General features: G+C 48.6%; 1 protein-coding gene across 1 annotated transcript in view; it reads left to right on the top strand.

Annotated features, from left to right (window-relative positions):
* Positions 1–14,465, top strand: part of LOC136370308 (T-box transcription factor TBX4-like) — a 31,628-nt gene extending 17,163 nt beyond the window's left edge. The window contains exons 6-9 of the mRNA XM_066333683.1: positions 9,348–9,500; positions 11,931–12,019; positions 12,355–12,596; positions 13,832–14,465. Of these exons, the coding sequence (XP_066189780.1) occupies positions 9,348–9,500; positions 11,931–12,019; positions 12,355–12,596; positions 13,832–14,454 (1,107 nt within the window). The 3' untranslated portion in view covers positions 14,455–14,465. The remainder of the gene's footprint in view (positions 1–9,347; positions 9,501–11,930; positions 12,020–12,354; positions 12,597–13,831) is intronic.
* The last annotated feature ends 2,743 nt before the right edge of the window (positions 14,466–17,208 follow it).

Here is a 17,208-nt window from a genome sequence, read left to right as displayed (position 1 = left end):
GGGCCCTGACCCCCTCCCACCCCACTGACCCCACTGAGACATGTGTGAGCTTCAAAGGCACCCTTCAATGCTGCTGTTATTAATCACAGCCCGGCCCTGCTCCCCCTGCATGGGGGAGAAGCACCACGGAAATGAAACCAAGCCACTCCATCAGGGCGGGCTCAAAGTGACACAGAGTGACACAAAAGCCACCCCTGCCACCGTTTCACAGCCACCCCGACCCGCTGTGCACGTGGCGTTTTCTTCACCCCCGTGTTTTCCTCTTGGTTGACTCTGCAGTTTAATCTACGACTGTTTATGCTGTAAAATGTAAACCATAAAACACGCAGGATGTGCCATGTGGCTGTAAAACAAACAGGATGTGCCGTGTTGGTTTTGCAACTTGAAACGTTTGCTTTTTTCCTGACTTTGTCATTTATTTTTTTTTTTTAACTGAGATTTTAGCGCTGCGTTTTTAACAGGGAAGATTTTTGAAAAAAAAAAAACCAACCCTGCTCCTTTCCAATGAACAGCCTGCTTGTCTTCACACAAGGTTTCCCCAGTGAGACAGTGGGGACTCTGGTTTAGGTTTTGGGGTAAAATCCACCAGATGAGCCCTGCTCAGTGCCCTCAGCCCAGCACCTTCCCTCTCACATTAACAGGAAAATGCCCAAAATGATCTGTTTTATAGTGCCTGGTTTGCTGCTCAATTCAGGCACTGACAACCTGCCTGGCTAAATGGGGTTGAACCCATCCTCAGCCAGCTCCTCATTAGTTAGGTTTCTAAATTAATCACCTGCTTTAGAGATGTGATGCTGCACTTTTTGTGGTGCACGTGGAGGAGAGCAGGACAGGGGGAAGGCTCCCATCAGCTCAGGCTGAGAACAGCTCTGCTCCTGCAGGGCCTGTCCCACGAAGGCATGACGTTAGGAATAATAACAGCTTCTCATTTCTAGGAATTTGTTCCCAGTGGCTGCAAACACTTTCTTAAAGCTCCCAAAGAAAAACAAGTCAGAAAAGCCACAGGGTTTGTTTGCCTTCCCGTGCGCCAGCGGAGCCTGCCCGCTCTTCCTTTTGTCTTTGATTTCCTCCAAACCTCAAAACCACGTGGAGGGAGGATTTCTGCAGCCTTGGCCGGGGCATTTTTTGGGTGTGTGGGCAGCTGCCCAGCCACAGCTGTGTTGGGTGACCCACCCTGGGCCACTGCAGTATCCCCAGCCCTACACAAAGGGCTGCAGCTCCTCTGAGCCAGCTCCTGGGGTCTCACCTGAGACACAGGCAGCAGAAATTCCACATTATTCCATCAACAAATGAATCCATTTTTCCATCCATGCCCTGGCTCCGTGCACTGTAATAGCTGCTTAACATCAGGGATGAGCAGCCCCGTGGAGATTATAGGAAGTGGAGGCACATTTGAGGCTTAAAATAAGTGAGATAAACACCTTAATTAATAAACTGTGGAGTCGAAGCCTTTGCTGCAATCCACAGAATTAGACTGGAGATTATTTGGTGTGCTGGGGACGTGGGAAAGCCTCCCTCTGACACCCAGCCTCACAAACCTCACTCCTGCTGCTTGCCCTGGCCCCTTATCTGTTGTGGTCAATTGTTAGTTACAGTCAGAGGCATGGGAGGCATTTGTCAATGCACACACGTCAAACTGAGCAGGTTTTTATATCAGAACGAATTCAGAGCTCTGTAATCTGCCTCAAACCCCCGTGACTGAGCAGGTTTTGTGGCAGGTAAGCCTGTGCCCAGCCCACACAGCCCAGCCTGAAAACGTGGGCTGTATATTTTGCTCCAGGGGGATTTTTTATCCATGAAAGGCTTCTTTCACACCAGGCTTAACAACTGAGGGACGTTCATGTTGAAAATGGATTAAGAAATCAGCAGCCACTGTAATGTTTAGCTACAGTGAGGTCTGTCTGATCCCAAAGAAAGCATTGTACGTCACCTATGCTTAGAGTGAAATCTGAATTTATGTATTTTCAAAGCATTACACACAGAGATAATGAACCTGATAGAGCCCCTGATTTACGTGGGGCTGCTGAGTGATTCTGGGCACGAGGGATTCTGGCAGGGCTGGTGCTTTGCTCTCTGATGCCATGGGACTAACAGGGCATTTGCAAAGGTGAAAATAATCTTGTAAGTGCCAGCAAGGGTGGCACATCCCTTACCCATTCCCAGTGTATGCTGCCTGGGAAATACCCAGCAGTGTTTTCCAGGTGAGAAACAGGAATGGCTCCATCCCTGCAGGTTGTTTTGTGCTCATCTCAGCAGAGGATGCACAGAAATCCCCTCTCCGTTGGAAAGGGGAACATAACACCTGTATTTCTTTAGAAAGCTGATTCAGGGCAACATGGGAAAACAGCAAGTGTGTGTCTGCACAGTGATAAATCCTCAGCAGTGGAATTCCACTTTCTCCAGAGGTTTAAAGTACATAAACAGTGGGGTGGAAGGTGCCCATGAGATGGTCCTGATGGAGCTGTGGGTCAGCTCCTGGCCCTGGCAGCTGAGGGGGGCTCAGGGGGGTCTGAGGCTGCTGAAGGGCCATGGAGGGGTGGCTCAGAGCTGCTCTGGGGCTGTGGGGAGGAATGGGGAGCCCTTTTGGGGCTATGGGAGGACATGGGGAACCCTTTTGGGAACTGGGGCTACAGGAGGACATGGGGAGCCCTTTTGGGAACTGGGGCTGCAGGAGGACATGGGGAACCCTTTTGGGGCTGTGGGGAGCACATGGGGAGCCCTTTTGGGGACTGGGGCTGTAGGAGCACATGGGGAGCCTTTTCAGGCTCTGGGGCTGCAGGACTGACCACGAGTGGTGGCCCCAGACCCGTGCTGGCAGCTCAGGAGCCCAAGATCCTTCTCCTGAGGACTGAGGGCTGGGGTTTGCAGTATCCTGAGCTGGGTGGCAGCTGGGAGGAAACGCTGCAGCCTTTCCCCAGGCCTCTGTCCCTGGTTTTAGCAGGCTGTGAACACTCAGAGTCACTAAGGGCAGCGCTCACCGCCTGGAAAACGGGAGAGGAGCAAGAGCAGCCCAGGAGGGGTTTGTGCTGCTGTTATGCTGCTGTTGTCAGTGACTCCACTGAAATGAAACCTCTCTGCCAGAGGACTCAGCTCCTGCAGCCAGGCCAGCCAGAAAGGGCAAGAGCATCACAGCAGTATTCTTGAGAGGTCCTGGCTGGGAGCAGATCGATTGGAAATGAAAAAAAAGGAAATATAAATAGATTCTGGAATGTATAAAGGTATTCCTGCAGGGCAACAAGCAAATAAACAAAGGAGGCAAGTAATAAATGGAGATTGGAAGTGGAGGTTGTGACAAATCAAAGTAGATATTTAATTTAATCCCCCCCAACAAAGCATTGCTTGGTTGTGTTACAGACTGTACCTACCTCACTCCTGGGCTGCTGCTGGTGCCTTTTAATTGCCATAATTACTTTATCTACTTTTAAAATAAAGCTTTTATTTTAGTTGCTGGGACGTAACCAAGTGAGACTTAAAGCCACAGGATATTATAAGTGGCCTGTCACTCATGACAGCACTTGAAGTGATATTCCTGTTTTTCGTGACCCAAATCTGCTGTTTACTGGCTTTACTCGTTAATGCTGATGAGTTTGTTATTTCTCTTCAGATTTAATATTTGCACACTTGGTTTTATTTGATTATCACTGAAAGCCTTAATTTTTCTCCTAGTCCTGGGGTTTCCTTTTCATTTTTCTCTTAATTAAATCAGCCTTTTTCTGCCTGTGCCCGTCAGACGCACTCAGGCACTTTTAATTAGCTCCACATCCTACTAATCTTGCAAAACCCCGAATTTTGATTCATAATTTTATTTTTTATTTGTTTGCTTTATGACTTGTGGCCAAGCAGTTTCCTCTCTGGTGCTGGTGGGAGGTTTATGTGCTGCTTTGGAAGCAGCTTCCCCACCCCAGGCACTGGGATCACCAGAGGGAGGGATGGGGCCGGAGCAGCTCCCAGGGAAAATCCTCCCTGGGGGGAAAGGACACAGCCTTGCCCCTCTTGTCCTGCTCAGGGCAATTTCCAGCTAAAAATTTCCTGTATTTTTATAGATAACATTATATATACATATATAATGTTATATATAAATATGTGTAACATATATATATATGGGGTTTTTTAGAGATAATAGATATGATTTCTTATATGTGCAAGGAATATATGCAATATGTATTTCCTTATGTTTTTATTTATATGTTTCTCTATAATTTTATTTATAGTCATGTTTTATATATAAGGATTTATTTATTTGTTTGCTTGTTTATTTATTTATCTGCATATGAAATCTCTCCCAATGCTTTTCCCCCAGTCCATTTAAACCTTGGAAAAACCCTTTTGTCCAGCCCTAAATTTGCAGGCTTTTTTTTTTTTTCAGAGCATCTCTAAGCCTCCTGCTGAAAGAATATCCATGAAAAGATTATTTTCTTGTGTTTTTTTGAGGGTTTTTTTGGTTGGTTGTTTTTGGTTTTTTTTTTTTTTTTGGTTCCCATTCATTTTAGGAAATCAGAGCAATAGTGGTGCCCAAATAAATTACAAAGTGAAGTTTTGCATTGTTTGCTGAAAAAAAAAAAAAAAAAAAAAAAAAAAAGGAAGAGCTTTGTGCCACTGGGAATAGTGTGGGTTCCACAGGGAGGGCTGGATCCAGGGTTTCCATTTCAGTACTGGGGAAGAAGTGGCCAGTGGGGTTGGTGGTTGAAAAGAAGATTTACTTCTCTCTGCGAAATCTTTTTGTTGTTACATCGCTGGTTTGTGTGAGACAAACGCAGCGGATTTTGGTCAAGTTTAACTGGAGTCAGATCCTGAAATGGGTAGTTTGGAGTGGGAGGCAGCCTGGAGGAGGGCAGGGAAGAGGTCACTGGTCAGGGCACCAGGTGACAATGTGGAGTGTCCAGGATGTCACACCTGGGGGCTGCCCAAACCCCTCCCGTGGCAGAGGGAAGGTGGAATCCCCCCAAAGCCCAACAAATTCCAGCTGATGGGAGATGAAAAAGAGCCGAGGGAGTAAAAACCCAGCAATCCCAGCTTTGGCCATCTCCTAAGGAACTATTTGTCTGAGCTCATGTTGAACCTTTTCCCAGGATTTTCCAGCCTTTCTTTTATTCCCTGCTGTGCCGATTGCCAGGACAAACGTGGGGATTTGGGAGGCTCCTCTGCAGGAGCAGCCTGGCTGCACTCGGGGCTGGGACTGGCTGGGGAGAGCCCAGATTGTCCCTGCCTCGGGACACAGAGAGGGGATCCTTCCCTGGGAAGGGAAAATCGACAGGATGAGATTCAGGGAATTTTGGAGCTCGTGTTTTAGCTGCTGGAGTAGAATGTTTTATTGGGTGATCTTAGGGGTCTTTCCCACTGTAAATGCTGGTGTGATTTTCATGCTGGCTTTGGGGTGAGCTGTCCCTGGGTGGGTGCAGGGAGAAGAGGGAATTACGATCCCAAATCCCCTGGACACATCCCGGGCAGCACTGCTGGGTCAGCTCCAGTGCTGATGGAGCATCTCCAGACCCTTCACTCCTAAAACCCCTTCACTCCGGGATGGTTTATACCTCCAGATGCTCCAAATATTAATTGAGATGATTCTGCAGAGCCTCCTTGATTAAAACTCCGTTTTTTCCAGGCAGAAAACTGGATTGTCAGGTTTTTGTTCTGGGCTGTCACGCTCCAGCTCCGAGTCCCAGTGTGGGACCAGGGCCAGCCTCAGCTCAAAGGCTTTTTCACTTTGAAAGAATAGAGGGAAGGAAGAAAGAGGCTGAAAATATATTAAAATGCAAGATTTTATATTAGTTATGTGATCCCTCGGGAGCAGCCATAAAATTATGTGGCTTTTTCGTAGCCATTTACTATTCAATATAAAAAGGGCAGTTGCCATAGCAACCACTGCATCATCTGACATCTGATACCTTGGCGAAACAGGGAGCTCTTAAATCAACTCCCCAAATTTCATATGAAAGTAAATACATTTTACTGGTGATTTCAAGGCCGGTTTGCCTTGTGACAAGGAATGTGGCACCATTTCCCCAGCTCAGCTCGTGCCCTTTGGGCCCCATCCTGCAAACTCAGGCCCTGGAGCCGACATTACTCAGCACTGTGAGAGATCAGAACTTAGAGGAGTTTGTTTTCCTAAGTAAAATTAAATGAAAGAAGCAAATGACACCATTTTTTTAAACCATTTCTTGCTGACTGGGGAATGCCAAAATAATGAAGGAGTTGAGTTCTCTAACGGCTGAAGTTGCAGCTGCAAGTGTGTGAGGAGCACAAAGGAGGGAGACAGGGGGGTGAAAGGAAAAACAGAAATGAAAAGGAAGTTTGTGTAAGCTCACACTGGAGTTTGGGGCTGGGCTCTCTGACAGTCTGCTCAGCACGGGTGACACTGAGGGGTGGCAGTGACATCACCCTGGGGATGCTCTGGCTCCTCTGCCAGCACCAAGGCACTTCCCAAAACATCCCCCAAATTATCCAGGAGCTCCTTGGGTCTCACCTGCTGCAGCCCAGGAGGGTCCCCACCGCTGGCTCCCAGCCTATCCCAAAGTACCTATTTTTGTACAAAAGCAATGTAAAAATGTGTGTGACAGAGTCTGACACTGAATTTACCCCCCAGGAAAAAGGTAAGTGCAGGAAAATAACAAATTTATTGTTTTAGCATCACCTTTGAGGCCGAGGGCTCCTACGTCACTGCTCAGTGCTCTGTCCCATCAATTAAAATACTTCTCATTTTTGACACAATTCTTGAAGCGAATCTTTCCACTGATGTTCGTCACTGGAGTGGAATTTACATTTGTTTTGTGTATTTTTAGCTTTCCAAAGCAGCCTTGAAAACTATTTAGCCTGAATTGTTGGCGTTTCACTTTGCACAGACTCGGGGTTGTTTTTGGGGGTGGTTTGGAAGGATTTTGAATGCACAGGGATTACACCAAGCACGAGTAAGGAGGATTTCTGTGCAGGAGTTCTTGTTCTTAAGTAAAATGCTGGTTTTATGCAGAGAGTGGTTGCTGACCCCCAAAAAGATGTGGGGAAATCCCCTGTGCAGCTGGTGGGGAGCCCCACACTCGAATTCCAGCAGGAATTACACTGAGACAGGTGGGCAAATGTTCATTTTTTTGTGCAAGGGACAGAAATGTCCAAACTTGTTAGTGCAGTGGCAAAATTAGGCCATTTAGGGTTTTGGGTTTTTTTCATGATGAGCCTCCAGGCAGATCTGCAGCCACAACTGAAACTTTGAGCATCTGTCAGAAATCCTTCCCTGAGTTCTTCTGTCAGGCTCCAAGAAGTTCATTTATTCATTTTGGAAATTGTTTGGACTCCTTGACTTTGAAGATGCCATTAAAAATACATTTCTCTTTTTAAAGGGGTCATTATAGGCCAGTGGATCCTGCTTTGGAGGAGGAACACAGGCTATTCATGCAGGGTGTAGCAAAACTAATTGTCCCTTTGCAAATCTCAGTTTAAAGTTGTTTTCTTCCTCCTGAAGCTGAGTTGCTCTGGCTCTGGGGAAAAGGGACCCGTCCTGGGCAGTGTGGGGCAGACAGTGAGGAGAGCTCAGCAAACCCCAGCTTTTGCTCCAGACAGCCATTATTTATCAGCATGGCTCAACTCTTAATTACTGGAAATTGAAATGTCCCTTCTTTTATGAAAGTCCCGTCCCTGGGGTGTTACTTTGTTTTATGAGTGGCTGATACATGAAAGCAGAGAAAAGGCTCCAGCCCAAAACCTGAGCCGACCCTCTCAGGTCTACACCCTGCACATCAACAGCCACAAAGTGGTTCAGAGGCTTGATGCAAAGCTGATAAAATGCCAAAAATTCCTCATTCTCTCTCTTGGGGAGCAGGGAGGGCTGTCTGGAAAACGTCAACAGTAAAAATTGCATTTAAGTGGTGCATAATGCAGCAGCTACTGTGGGCAGGGGGACCTGCAGTGGACTGAGGGGGTTTGGGGAGCACAAGCTCCATGCAGTGCCTCCCATCCTGGCTGGAGCAGCTGGAGCTGCTGCTCTGAGCTCCCCTGGACACGGCAATCATGGAAAAGAAAGGGTTTCTGATCACACAGAGCTGCCACAGAGCAAAAACCTCCTGGTCCTTGGTAATTCTCATTTAAAACTGGCTAAAACCGTAATTAGTGTGAACTGATGCTGCAGTGTGCACATCCCTCCATCCCTCCATCATCCATCCATCCATCCATCCATCCCTCCATCCCTCCATCATCCATCCATCCCTCCATCCCTCCATCCATCCCTCCATCCATCCCTCCATCCCTCCCTTTCTCATCCACCCACCCATTTATTCACCACCAGGAGAAGACCCCACCCATCACAGTGTCCCCTCCTTGTCCTTTGCTCTGTCCCTGGGCTTTGGTCACCCCAGGGGTGACAGCCTGGCTGGGATCCCTGTCCCCCAGGAGCAGCCAGGCTCAGTGAGCCCATTTGGGAGTGGAAGGAGGAGATTGGAAAGGATTATGCTGAGAAAACAAGGCAGCAGTATTTCTTCTTTGCCCAGTAAAAGGAAGAAAGGCTTTTCTTAAAACCATCCCACTTCTGAAAAGAAATTCCGTTTCTTGAAGCCGTTTTCTTCTGCAGTGTCTGGGCACATCCCTGCTCTGGGATCCCAGTGCTGGGATGGGATGAGCCTGGGCAGCTCCTCTCAGCCCAAAAAGCTCCACCAAAAGCCCTTCACTGGAGCCAGGCTGTGATCCCTGCTGGACCTCAGCCCTTCCTTCCCCAGCCCCCCTGGCACCCTCCATAAAATCCCTTGGCTGGTGCTGCTCCTGCCTTCCCCTGGCCAGGGCTCGAGGAGGGGAGAGGTGCCTGGACCAGCCACCCACACTCAGCCACTCCACAGACAGCAGGAAAAACCAATCTGCTGCTTTGTAGTTTTATTTTTTATTTTTTTTACCAGCAGATAAAAGAAAAATAGCTTTCTAGCTTTTTTCCCTCTGTGGTTTCTGTGTTGTTTTTTTTTTTTTCCTCTGCTAAACTGTGTATTTTTCAGCTCAGTAAAGTATTTATTAGGAATCTTTACAGACCAGGCTGCTGGTGAATTATATATTGTACAGCTTCGGCATGAGCTGGGGAAAAAAAAAAAAAAAAAAAAAAAAGAGATTTTTTCCACCCAGACTGATTCTATCCAATAGCAATAGGAAAATGAGGGTTTACCAGGAAAGCTTTAAGTTGAGCTCTGCTTGCCAGAGCTGCAGATACCTTTTGTGTCTCGGTCCATGTGCGTTTCTAGAATGTAAATTTTCCTTTCTGACTCGCGAGGGAAGCTAAAGCCGAGCTCTGCTGGGTCCTGCTGCAAAGTATCCAACAGCCGTGGCTTGTCTCTTTTCCTTTTCTGAATGGATTTCTCACTTGAGCATCAATTGTCTTTCAGATCATCCTCAATTCAATGCACAAATACCAGCCGCGGCTGCACATTGTGAAGGCGGACGAGAACAACGCCTTCGGCTCCAAGAACACGGCTTTCTGCACCCACGTCTTCCCGGAGACCTCCTTCATCTCCGTCACCTCCTACCAGAACCACAAGGTAGGCAGCTCCTGGGGCTACAAATGCTTCACTTTGTCACAGCGTCTTCCTGTTCTGCCGGGTGTACAGACAGGTTTCTGTTCCGGCTTTAAGCAGCAGGGATGAGGCAGGATGCAGCTCTGGGATGTTGCTGGTAATTATCTTTTGGCAAAGCCTGGGCTCCCCTGGCTTGCTGTGCTCATGGAGCTGAGATGTCATTCAGGCAGCAAAGCACATCTAATAATGACCAGTAAAGCTGGCCCATAAATCTGCAGTGAGCAGTAATTACAGAATGTGTGTTCAGTGAGACAGATGAGGAATGTAACCGTGAAAAGGGAGCTGGGCGCTGCCTCTGTGGTTTGCTGGGGGGACTTTGGGGTGTGAGGTACAAAGGGTCCTGTGCTCTGAGGGGTGTCAGGGGCACCTGTGTGCTGCAGGGGCTGGTTTGTGGTTTGGGACTGGTGTCACCTGTGCAATGGGCAGAGGTCTGTCCGAGGGCTGGGTCCCAGCAGTGGGACACTGAATTGTCACCTCCCTGTGTCACCTCACCAGGGCAGGGACAGGGAGGATGACAGCAGGGGATGGAAAGGATTCAGATTCTATCCTGCTGCTGCTCTGCCCTTGCACCAGCTCCTGCTCCCAGGCATTTCCCTAATGGTAAAGTCCAACTGCTGCATGAGGAATAATTAAAAATTGAATTGGAACTTTTAAAGTGCATCAAGATTCATAACTAAAGGTGCAGAGTGAGGGAACACTGCCAGAGCCCTGCTGTCACCCTGAGTGTGAAATCTGCCATGTGAAACTCTACCAGTTTCTCCACTACACAGTCACAGGAAAATCCTGCAGGAACAGGAACAAGTGTGAAATTCTTCCTCCCCAATAACCTGACCAGAGCTTTTCCTCCCAAGCAGGATGCCTGTGTGCCCTTTGATGCTTGAAGCATAGAGTCCTTGCAAAAAATGTTGCAATTAGTGAGCCAGTTAAGAGACTGGGAGCAGAAACATGGATGTGGTGTGGTCAGGCAGGCTGGGGGAAAAGTGCCCATTAGGACACTGAAGGCAGAGAAGTTTGTAGCTGTTGATGTAAAATGACCAATTGCCCAAACATGGTTAACCAAAAAGACTCAAAAGAGCTTATATTTAATACATATTTAAAATGTCTGCTGTCAATGGTGCCTTTCATCCCTAAAGCTCCCAAAGTGCTCCATAAACTCCAGGGCTGCACTGTCCAGCTGTGCTGGGGGGGCTGTGCCTGGGGGCCAGCACAGGCTGGGCCTGACAGGTTTAGGGAAAATGCCCCAGATGAGCCCAAATTCTTTAGGGGAGATCCTGTGAGGAGCCTCTGTGGTGCTGCCCTGGGGTCTGCAGGCTGGGGGAAAGGACACTGCCCTGAGCAGGGGACACAGGGACACTGCAGGAGGTGACAGCAGGCAGAGAGTCTCACCGTGAGCTCAGTGTGGTCTCGAGAAAATCTACCTGAATGGTTTTATTTGGTCTCTTAAGCATCAACGATTAAAAAACCTGGTCTGGGTTTCTTTTAGAAGAAACAAACCGCTGAACTATTTTTAGCTCAGGAATCTACTGCTAGCAAGGAGTGTGGTTGTAAATAATTGTGTTCCTAAAGGAGGAAATGAGGGAGTTGAGGACAGAGGTTACCCCTGAGCACAGGTCAGTGGGGAAGGTGTGTGCTCACCCAAAATCCTCCCCTGGGCTGGATGAGGCCAGGGGAAGGTGACAGGGAGGGACTGAAGCCCTGATCCTGCTCACATCAGAGGAAAACCACGATCACTAAAGAACAAAATGAAATTAAGATGTACAAACCTGCTGTCAGGCTGTGGGTTTGGAAGGGCCCTATGCTTCTTGTGGTTCATCAGCTGCTTGAGCTTCCCTGGAAGAGCTGGAGCCCTGGAGGCTGCTTAAATTCACATGTCACCACCTTCCCCTCCAGCACTGATAGCGGCCAGCTGTGTTCTCAGGAGTTTTTTTGGTAAAGGGATATTTTTCAACATTGCTAAAAGTGTAGCTGTTAGTGACAGCAACACTCATGCAAAAGCATCCCGAAGCAGAACTGGCTGCTCTCCTCAGCATTCAAATGGGATGCAGGAGGCTGAGAGCAGGCAGAGCTCTGTTTGGTTGGGATGCTTTTCACAGAGTTAAATGTGGCCATGAAGGTGTATTAAATGGTTATGGCAGTTTGGGAGAGCCACACCATGACAAGCAGGGCTCTCTAACATGGAATCGTAGGAAACCTTTTAAATCAGACAAATTCTCTGTATCAGGAGTCCAGAAAAAGAACACAGGGCTTAGAATAAGAGCCACACTCTGCATTTCACAGGGGTCATCAGGACTGAGCCCCTCGAGACCCACCAGCTCAGCCCTGCTGCTGCTGCTGCTGCACTTTTTGATCTGGTTTTCTTTCAAACCCTTTATTCTTGGTTTTGTTCTTTTAAAGATAACCCAGCTGAAAATTGAAAACAACCCCTTTGCCAAGGGCTTCCGGGGCAGTGATGACAGCGACCTGCGTGTGGCTCGGCTCCAGAGGTACCTCCCCTGCCCCTGCCCCTGCCCCTCACAGCCTGCAGCTCCTGGAGAAGCTGCTGGAAGGTGCCAGGGCCACAGGGCAGCGTGTTTGCCCGTGCCTGAATGCCCTGATGTCCCTCCAAAGCCCCTGCTGTCCCTCTGGCACGCTGTGTGCTCTCAGCTCTTGCCCACGCCCAGAGGAGGGTGGTGAGTTCATCGTCTGAAGCAAAAGCTGCTGAAGTCATTGGCTGGAGATGCTCTGGGGGAGCCAAACCAACGTTCCCTCCTTGTGTTGATGAAATTCTGATGATGCTGATGGCTGCTTAACCAGTCTTCGTTTTTCTCACCTCTTTTAGCAAAGAATATCCAGTAATTTCCAAGAGCATCATGAGGCAGAGGTTGGTGTCCAGTCACGGCCAGCTGTCAGCAAAGCCAGATGTGAACCCACTCCATGGGAATCACCAGACCCTTCAGCATTATCAGTATGAGAACGGTGCTCACATGCAGTTTGCAGCTTCAGATACTCAAGATCTGCCACTCAACACCTTCACAGCACAGAGAGATTCAGGGCTCTTCTACCATTGTCTAAAAAGACGAGGTAACTCCAGTTCACAGCTAGAAAATAAACCTGAGAGCATCAGTTCGGTTTGGGTTGGTCTCTTGGGCCTTGCTCTTCACAAATACTGCTGTGGATCAGTGTTTTGGAGGGTCAGGAGGCAAGAGCTGCTGTTTGGGGCAGTTTTTAATACGTTTGTCCCGTAGAAGGTAAATTCAGACTCTGAGACAGAGCTGAAACAATTAATGAGAATGTGTTAATTCAAATGGCACAGAGCTTCAGTGGAAAATTATCCATTGTTAGGATCAGCTGAATTAAAAATTGTTTGCAGGAGGCCATTAGCATTACCAGAATTCTGCACTTTCCAAAGCAAAGCCATGAGCAATTCCCTCAGTGTCTGCAGAGCTGTGGGAGCTTGGTATGAGCAGCCCTTTCCTCTCATCCACTAATTCCCAAATTCAAGTGAGCTGTGACTGCATTCTCTTCGTTTTAGTCCAGCATCAGATGAGATCATGGCATGTTTTCAGTTAAATGGAAAAGTTTTGCGCAGAAGAAAAAAATCCTTCTATTTGCATGTCTCACTATTTGCATGTCTCAATATTGCCTGCTAATTTATTTAAGCTGGGAGAATCCTCTGATCGCAGCTAAATGAAGAATCTAACAGCACCAGTAATGAGGGCTGCAAGGCAAATGTGTAATTTTAGCAGACGTTAAATGTGCAGATGAATTTACTAATTCATCCAGAGAATATTCCTAATAAGTCACAGAAAGCTGCTGGGGAACATGGTCCTCACAGGAGAGGGGCTGTGCAGAGCTGAGGAAGGGCTGCGAGAGGGCTCCTTTATCTGGAAATATTTCTGCAGCTTTTGACGCGAATATCTGGGCAATGTGGAGTCATTTTTGCAGTGACAGGAAGGCAGGCTGTGATAAGACCCTTTAAGAGACTTCTTGAATTTGTCAGGAGGAGCCGGGCAGGAGTGTCAGGGCCCAGCGTTATCTGGATGAACTGGAGTAATCCCTGATGTGAGAAGAGTCCCCCACTTAAGCTGACAAATGTCACCGGAGTGCTTTGAGGCCGGGGGGGATTAGCCTGACATTTGCAGCACAAAGTCTTTTTGATGTTGTACATTGTTTTCCCAAACTAAGATGCTTTAACTGGATTAAGCTGAGAAAGGACACCAGTTTAGTTGAAATAATCGCGGCCCCGAGGGGACTCCCCGGCTCCCGGCTGAGCTGCTCCCGAACGTGAATTTTTTTTTTACTTTTTCCTGTGGCAGAAAGCGCTCGGCACCTGGACCTGCCCTGCAAACGCTCCTACCTGGACGCCTCGTCCTCGGTGGGGGACGATCACTATTTCCGCTCGCCGCCGCCCTACGAGCAGCAGATGCTGAGCCCGTCCTACTGCGGCGAGGTGGCCCCGAGGGAGGCGTGCATGTACTCTGGCTCCGGCGCCGACATCGCCGCCGTCTCTGCCGTGGACGACCTGCCTCCCCCGCCGCCCCCGCTCGGCTGCAACATGTGGACTTCGGTGGCGCCTTACACCAGCTACAGCGTGCAGACCGTGGAGACTGTCCCCTACCAGCCCTTCCCTCCGCACTTCCCCGCCGGGCCCGTGATGCCGCGGCTGCCGGCCGTGGCGGGGCAGGCTCCGCAGGCGCCGGGGAGCGGCCCCTTCGGCGTCTACAACCAGCTGGGTGCCGCTGCGGGCCGGGAGCGCGGCCCCGCCGCCGCCTTCCCCCGGGAGAGGGTGCACCCGGCCGTGTGCGAGAGGAAAGCGCCTTCCCCGCACCTCAGCGCGGCCAACGAGTTCCTGTACTCGCAGGGCTTCTCGCTGTCCAGGGAGTCGTCGCTGCAGTATCATTCAGGGATGGGGACAGTGGAGAACTGGACCGACGGGTGACCCCCGCGCCCGGCCGGGCCGCAGCCGCCTGTCTGCTCCGGGACGGTTCAGTCGCTGTTGATACCTGTGGGTAACTTGCACTTGGGTGAGACACGCGTGCGTTTCCAGAGGGGTTTGTGTGGGTGAAGAGCATCTCCCGGCTCGCTGGGCTGGATTCGTCAGGCTCTTAGGGACTCCCAGATCAGTTCATTCTCGTGTCTTCATCCAGTAGGAACCATCTTCACGACTAACGAAGTGACGTAGCCGGTCGCGTCCTTTTTGCTTGTTAACCTTCGACATCCATCAGCAAATTTCGGCTATTTGGGAAAAACACGAGCTTCACTTCTACGGCCCTTGGCTCACGGAGCCACCGCGTCCCAAAGCTCCAAGGAAAAGGCCATTGTGGGCGGGTGGTGCAGCTCCTTCAGCCCTGGGGATTGTCCCCGTTCCCCGGGAGCCGCGGGCACCAGGAGAAGGCACCAATGTCCCTTCTTGTCCCCGCACCGGCTCGGCCCTGCCTCCGGGGAGAGAAGAAGTGAAGAGTTTTAAGCCCGAGGCCAAACAGCAAATTAATTGCAGCGTTAGGAACAGACCCAGTGTCTTCAAGACTCCCATCCCTTGATTGAATCACGTTTGCTTATTGCAATATATTTATGAAGTTTAAGCTTAAACGTCGCTAATACTTTCCAGAACCAATTCCTGTATTTGCTGGTCCTTGATTTCTTTCCTGTTCAGCCGAGACGTGCCTTTTGTGCTGTGTTCTTTCCTTTTGCAGCTCACTCAGACAGAATTGTTTTCAGCCTAAAGGAGGCCTAGAGGAATATTTCCCCAACGGTGGGCTGGGGAGGGAAGAGCTCCCACCACCTGTGAGGCTTTACAGAGTACAAATATTTGTAGAACAGGTAAAATCTGTAACCAGTGTGTATTCATTGCTCCTTTTGTTTGCCGTGGAGGTGTCCGGGGCTGGTTCCTCCAGCCTTGGCTTTGTCCCTCCGAGCTGGGATCATCTCAGAGCTCTTGTCCCACCTCAGCGGCTCTCTGAGGAGTCTGACACTCGTGGGGAAGCCCAGGAATTCCTTCTGGGACATTGTCCTCACCCACAAAGCTCCTGTCCCCGTGTGGGTCCATCCTGCTGAGCTCCTGGGCAGTGCCACCAAGGTGACACACGGGTGACGCTGGGGTTGGCTCCCACCGAAGAGCACAATATTCAACCTTGGCTCATTGCACAGTGGGGTTTTTGTCTCCTCCCGTTGCTTCCCAAACAGGCAAAGGCAAAAAAAAAAAAAAAAAAAAAAGATGAAATGCAGCTTTGGAAGTGGGGAAGGTGCTTCTGTGTTTTGGTGAGTCCATCCCAAGGAGGAGCCCGATGGATGAGGGGGGCTGTGACAGCCCCGAGGTCACATTTCAACCAGGACAGTCCCCTGCAGCCACTCAGCACAGTTCCTGTGTGACTGGTGGGGATTTTGTAACCAGATTTTGGAAATCACTACAATTTTTGCATGCTGAATAGCTATTTATATACATATATATTTTTTATATATATATATATATAAAATTATATATATCACAAATGCAGGCCACGTGTCCAATTCAGCTTTGCTTTTGACGAATGAAATACTTAATAAAAATGAATGTTGCAAAGGTTGGGTTTTTTTTTTTTTTGAAAGACATCTATTTAAATTTTTTATTACACACCTTTGATGTAAAAACTAAGAATTGGTTAGACAAAAAAACCCCTATATACTACAGATAAATCTTTATTAGAAACCACATTAGATACAGGCGGTATGGAATTTTTAAATGTTTGTTACATAGCATGGACATTTTATTTTACATATCAGAACATAAAGTCATTTTACTACTCCGAGCTGTCTCTGGGTGCATTTCAATCATTAGCATAAAAATGTTCCATGGTGAATTAAGGTGCCTCGTCTCTCTCTTGTGCCTCCTGCTGCCTGACTACACCAAGCTCACACTCCCCAAGGTGCACACCTGACTCTATTTCACCATCCCAAAGCTCCACCTTTTTTGGGTTTATTTGGGATTTTTCTGCTGTTTCTTTGCCTTAGGGGTGCCATGAGTTGATCAGCCGCTGCTGCCCAGGTGCAGCTCAGTTCCAGAGGGGAAGAATTAAAGCAGGGAGGAGGGAGAGGTCTGGGGGTGTCACTGCCCAGGATTTGCAGTGCTCAGTTCATTCCTCACCCTGACACTGGATCAACACTGAACCAGACAAATGGAACCCAGAAATGAGGGGTGTCAGCAAAGGAAAATCTGCCTGGGTCTTCTGCCTGTTTAACAAAGGTGACCAACACAATAACAGTGTCATTTTTAATGAATAATCACTGCTGCTGTTTTTAACCATTTCTCATGTACCTTCTGCTCATCCGTGCAACATTTATTGATTTAAGGCAGTTTGAAAAGTGACTCCTGTAAGAATTGTCCCAGAACCTTTCAGTCAATGCAGGGAGTGTAGAGAAATCTTGATCATGTAATTAATGATTTAATTAGCCTTTGCAAAGGGCAGGGCCCACAGCAGCCACTGGGGCTGAGTGAGGGCCCTGGGAATCCCTGTGCCAAATAATGAGCTTTTTCCTTATAAAAATAGCACAGGGTATTTATGAGCACAGGACCCGATTGGGAAAGGCTGAGTTAGCATAAAAATGTGCAAAATTTGGATATATGCTAATCTGGTCATCTGGGTTCCTTTTATAGTCACTGGAGAGAGATCAGACATTGAGATTAAATGGGATGAATCATTCTCCAGTGACCATCTTT

Source organism: Sylvia atricapilla, chromosome 20 (genome assembly GCF_009819655.1).
Source record: "Sylvia atricapilla isolate bSylAtr1 chromosome 20, bSylAtr1.pri, whole genome shotgun sequence".
Classification (NCBI taxonomy): Eukaryota; Metazoa; Chordata; class Aves; order Passeriformes; family Sylviidae; genus Sylvia; species Sylvia atricapilla.
Note: the sequence above shows the minus strand (reverse complement) of the source record. Positions and strands in the feature narration are given on the sequence as shown.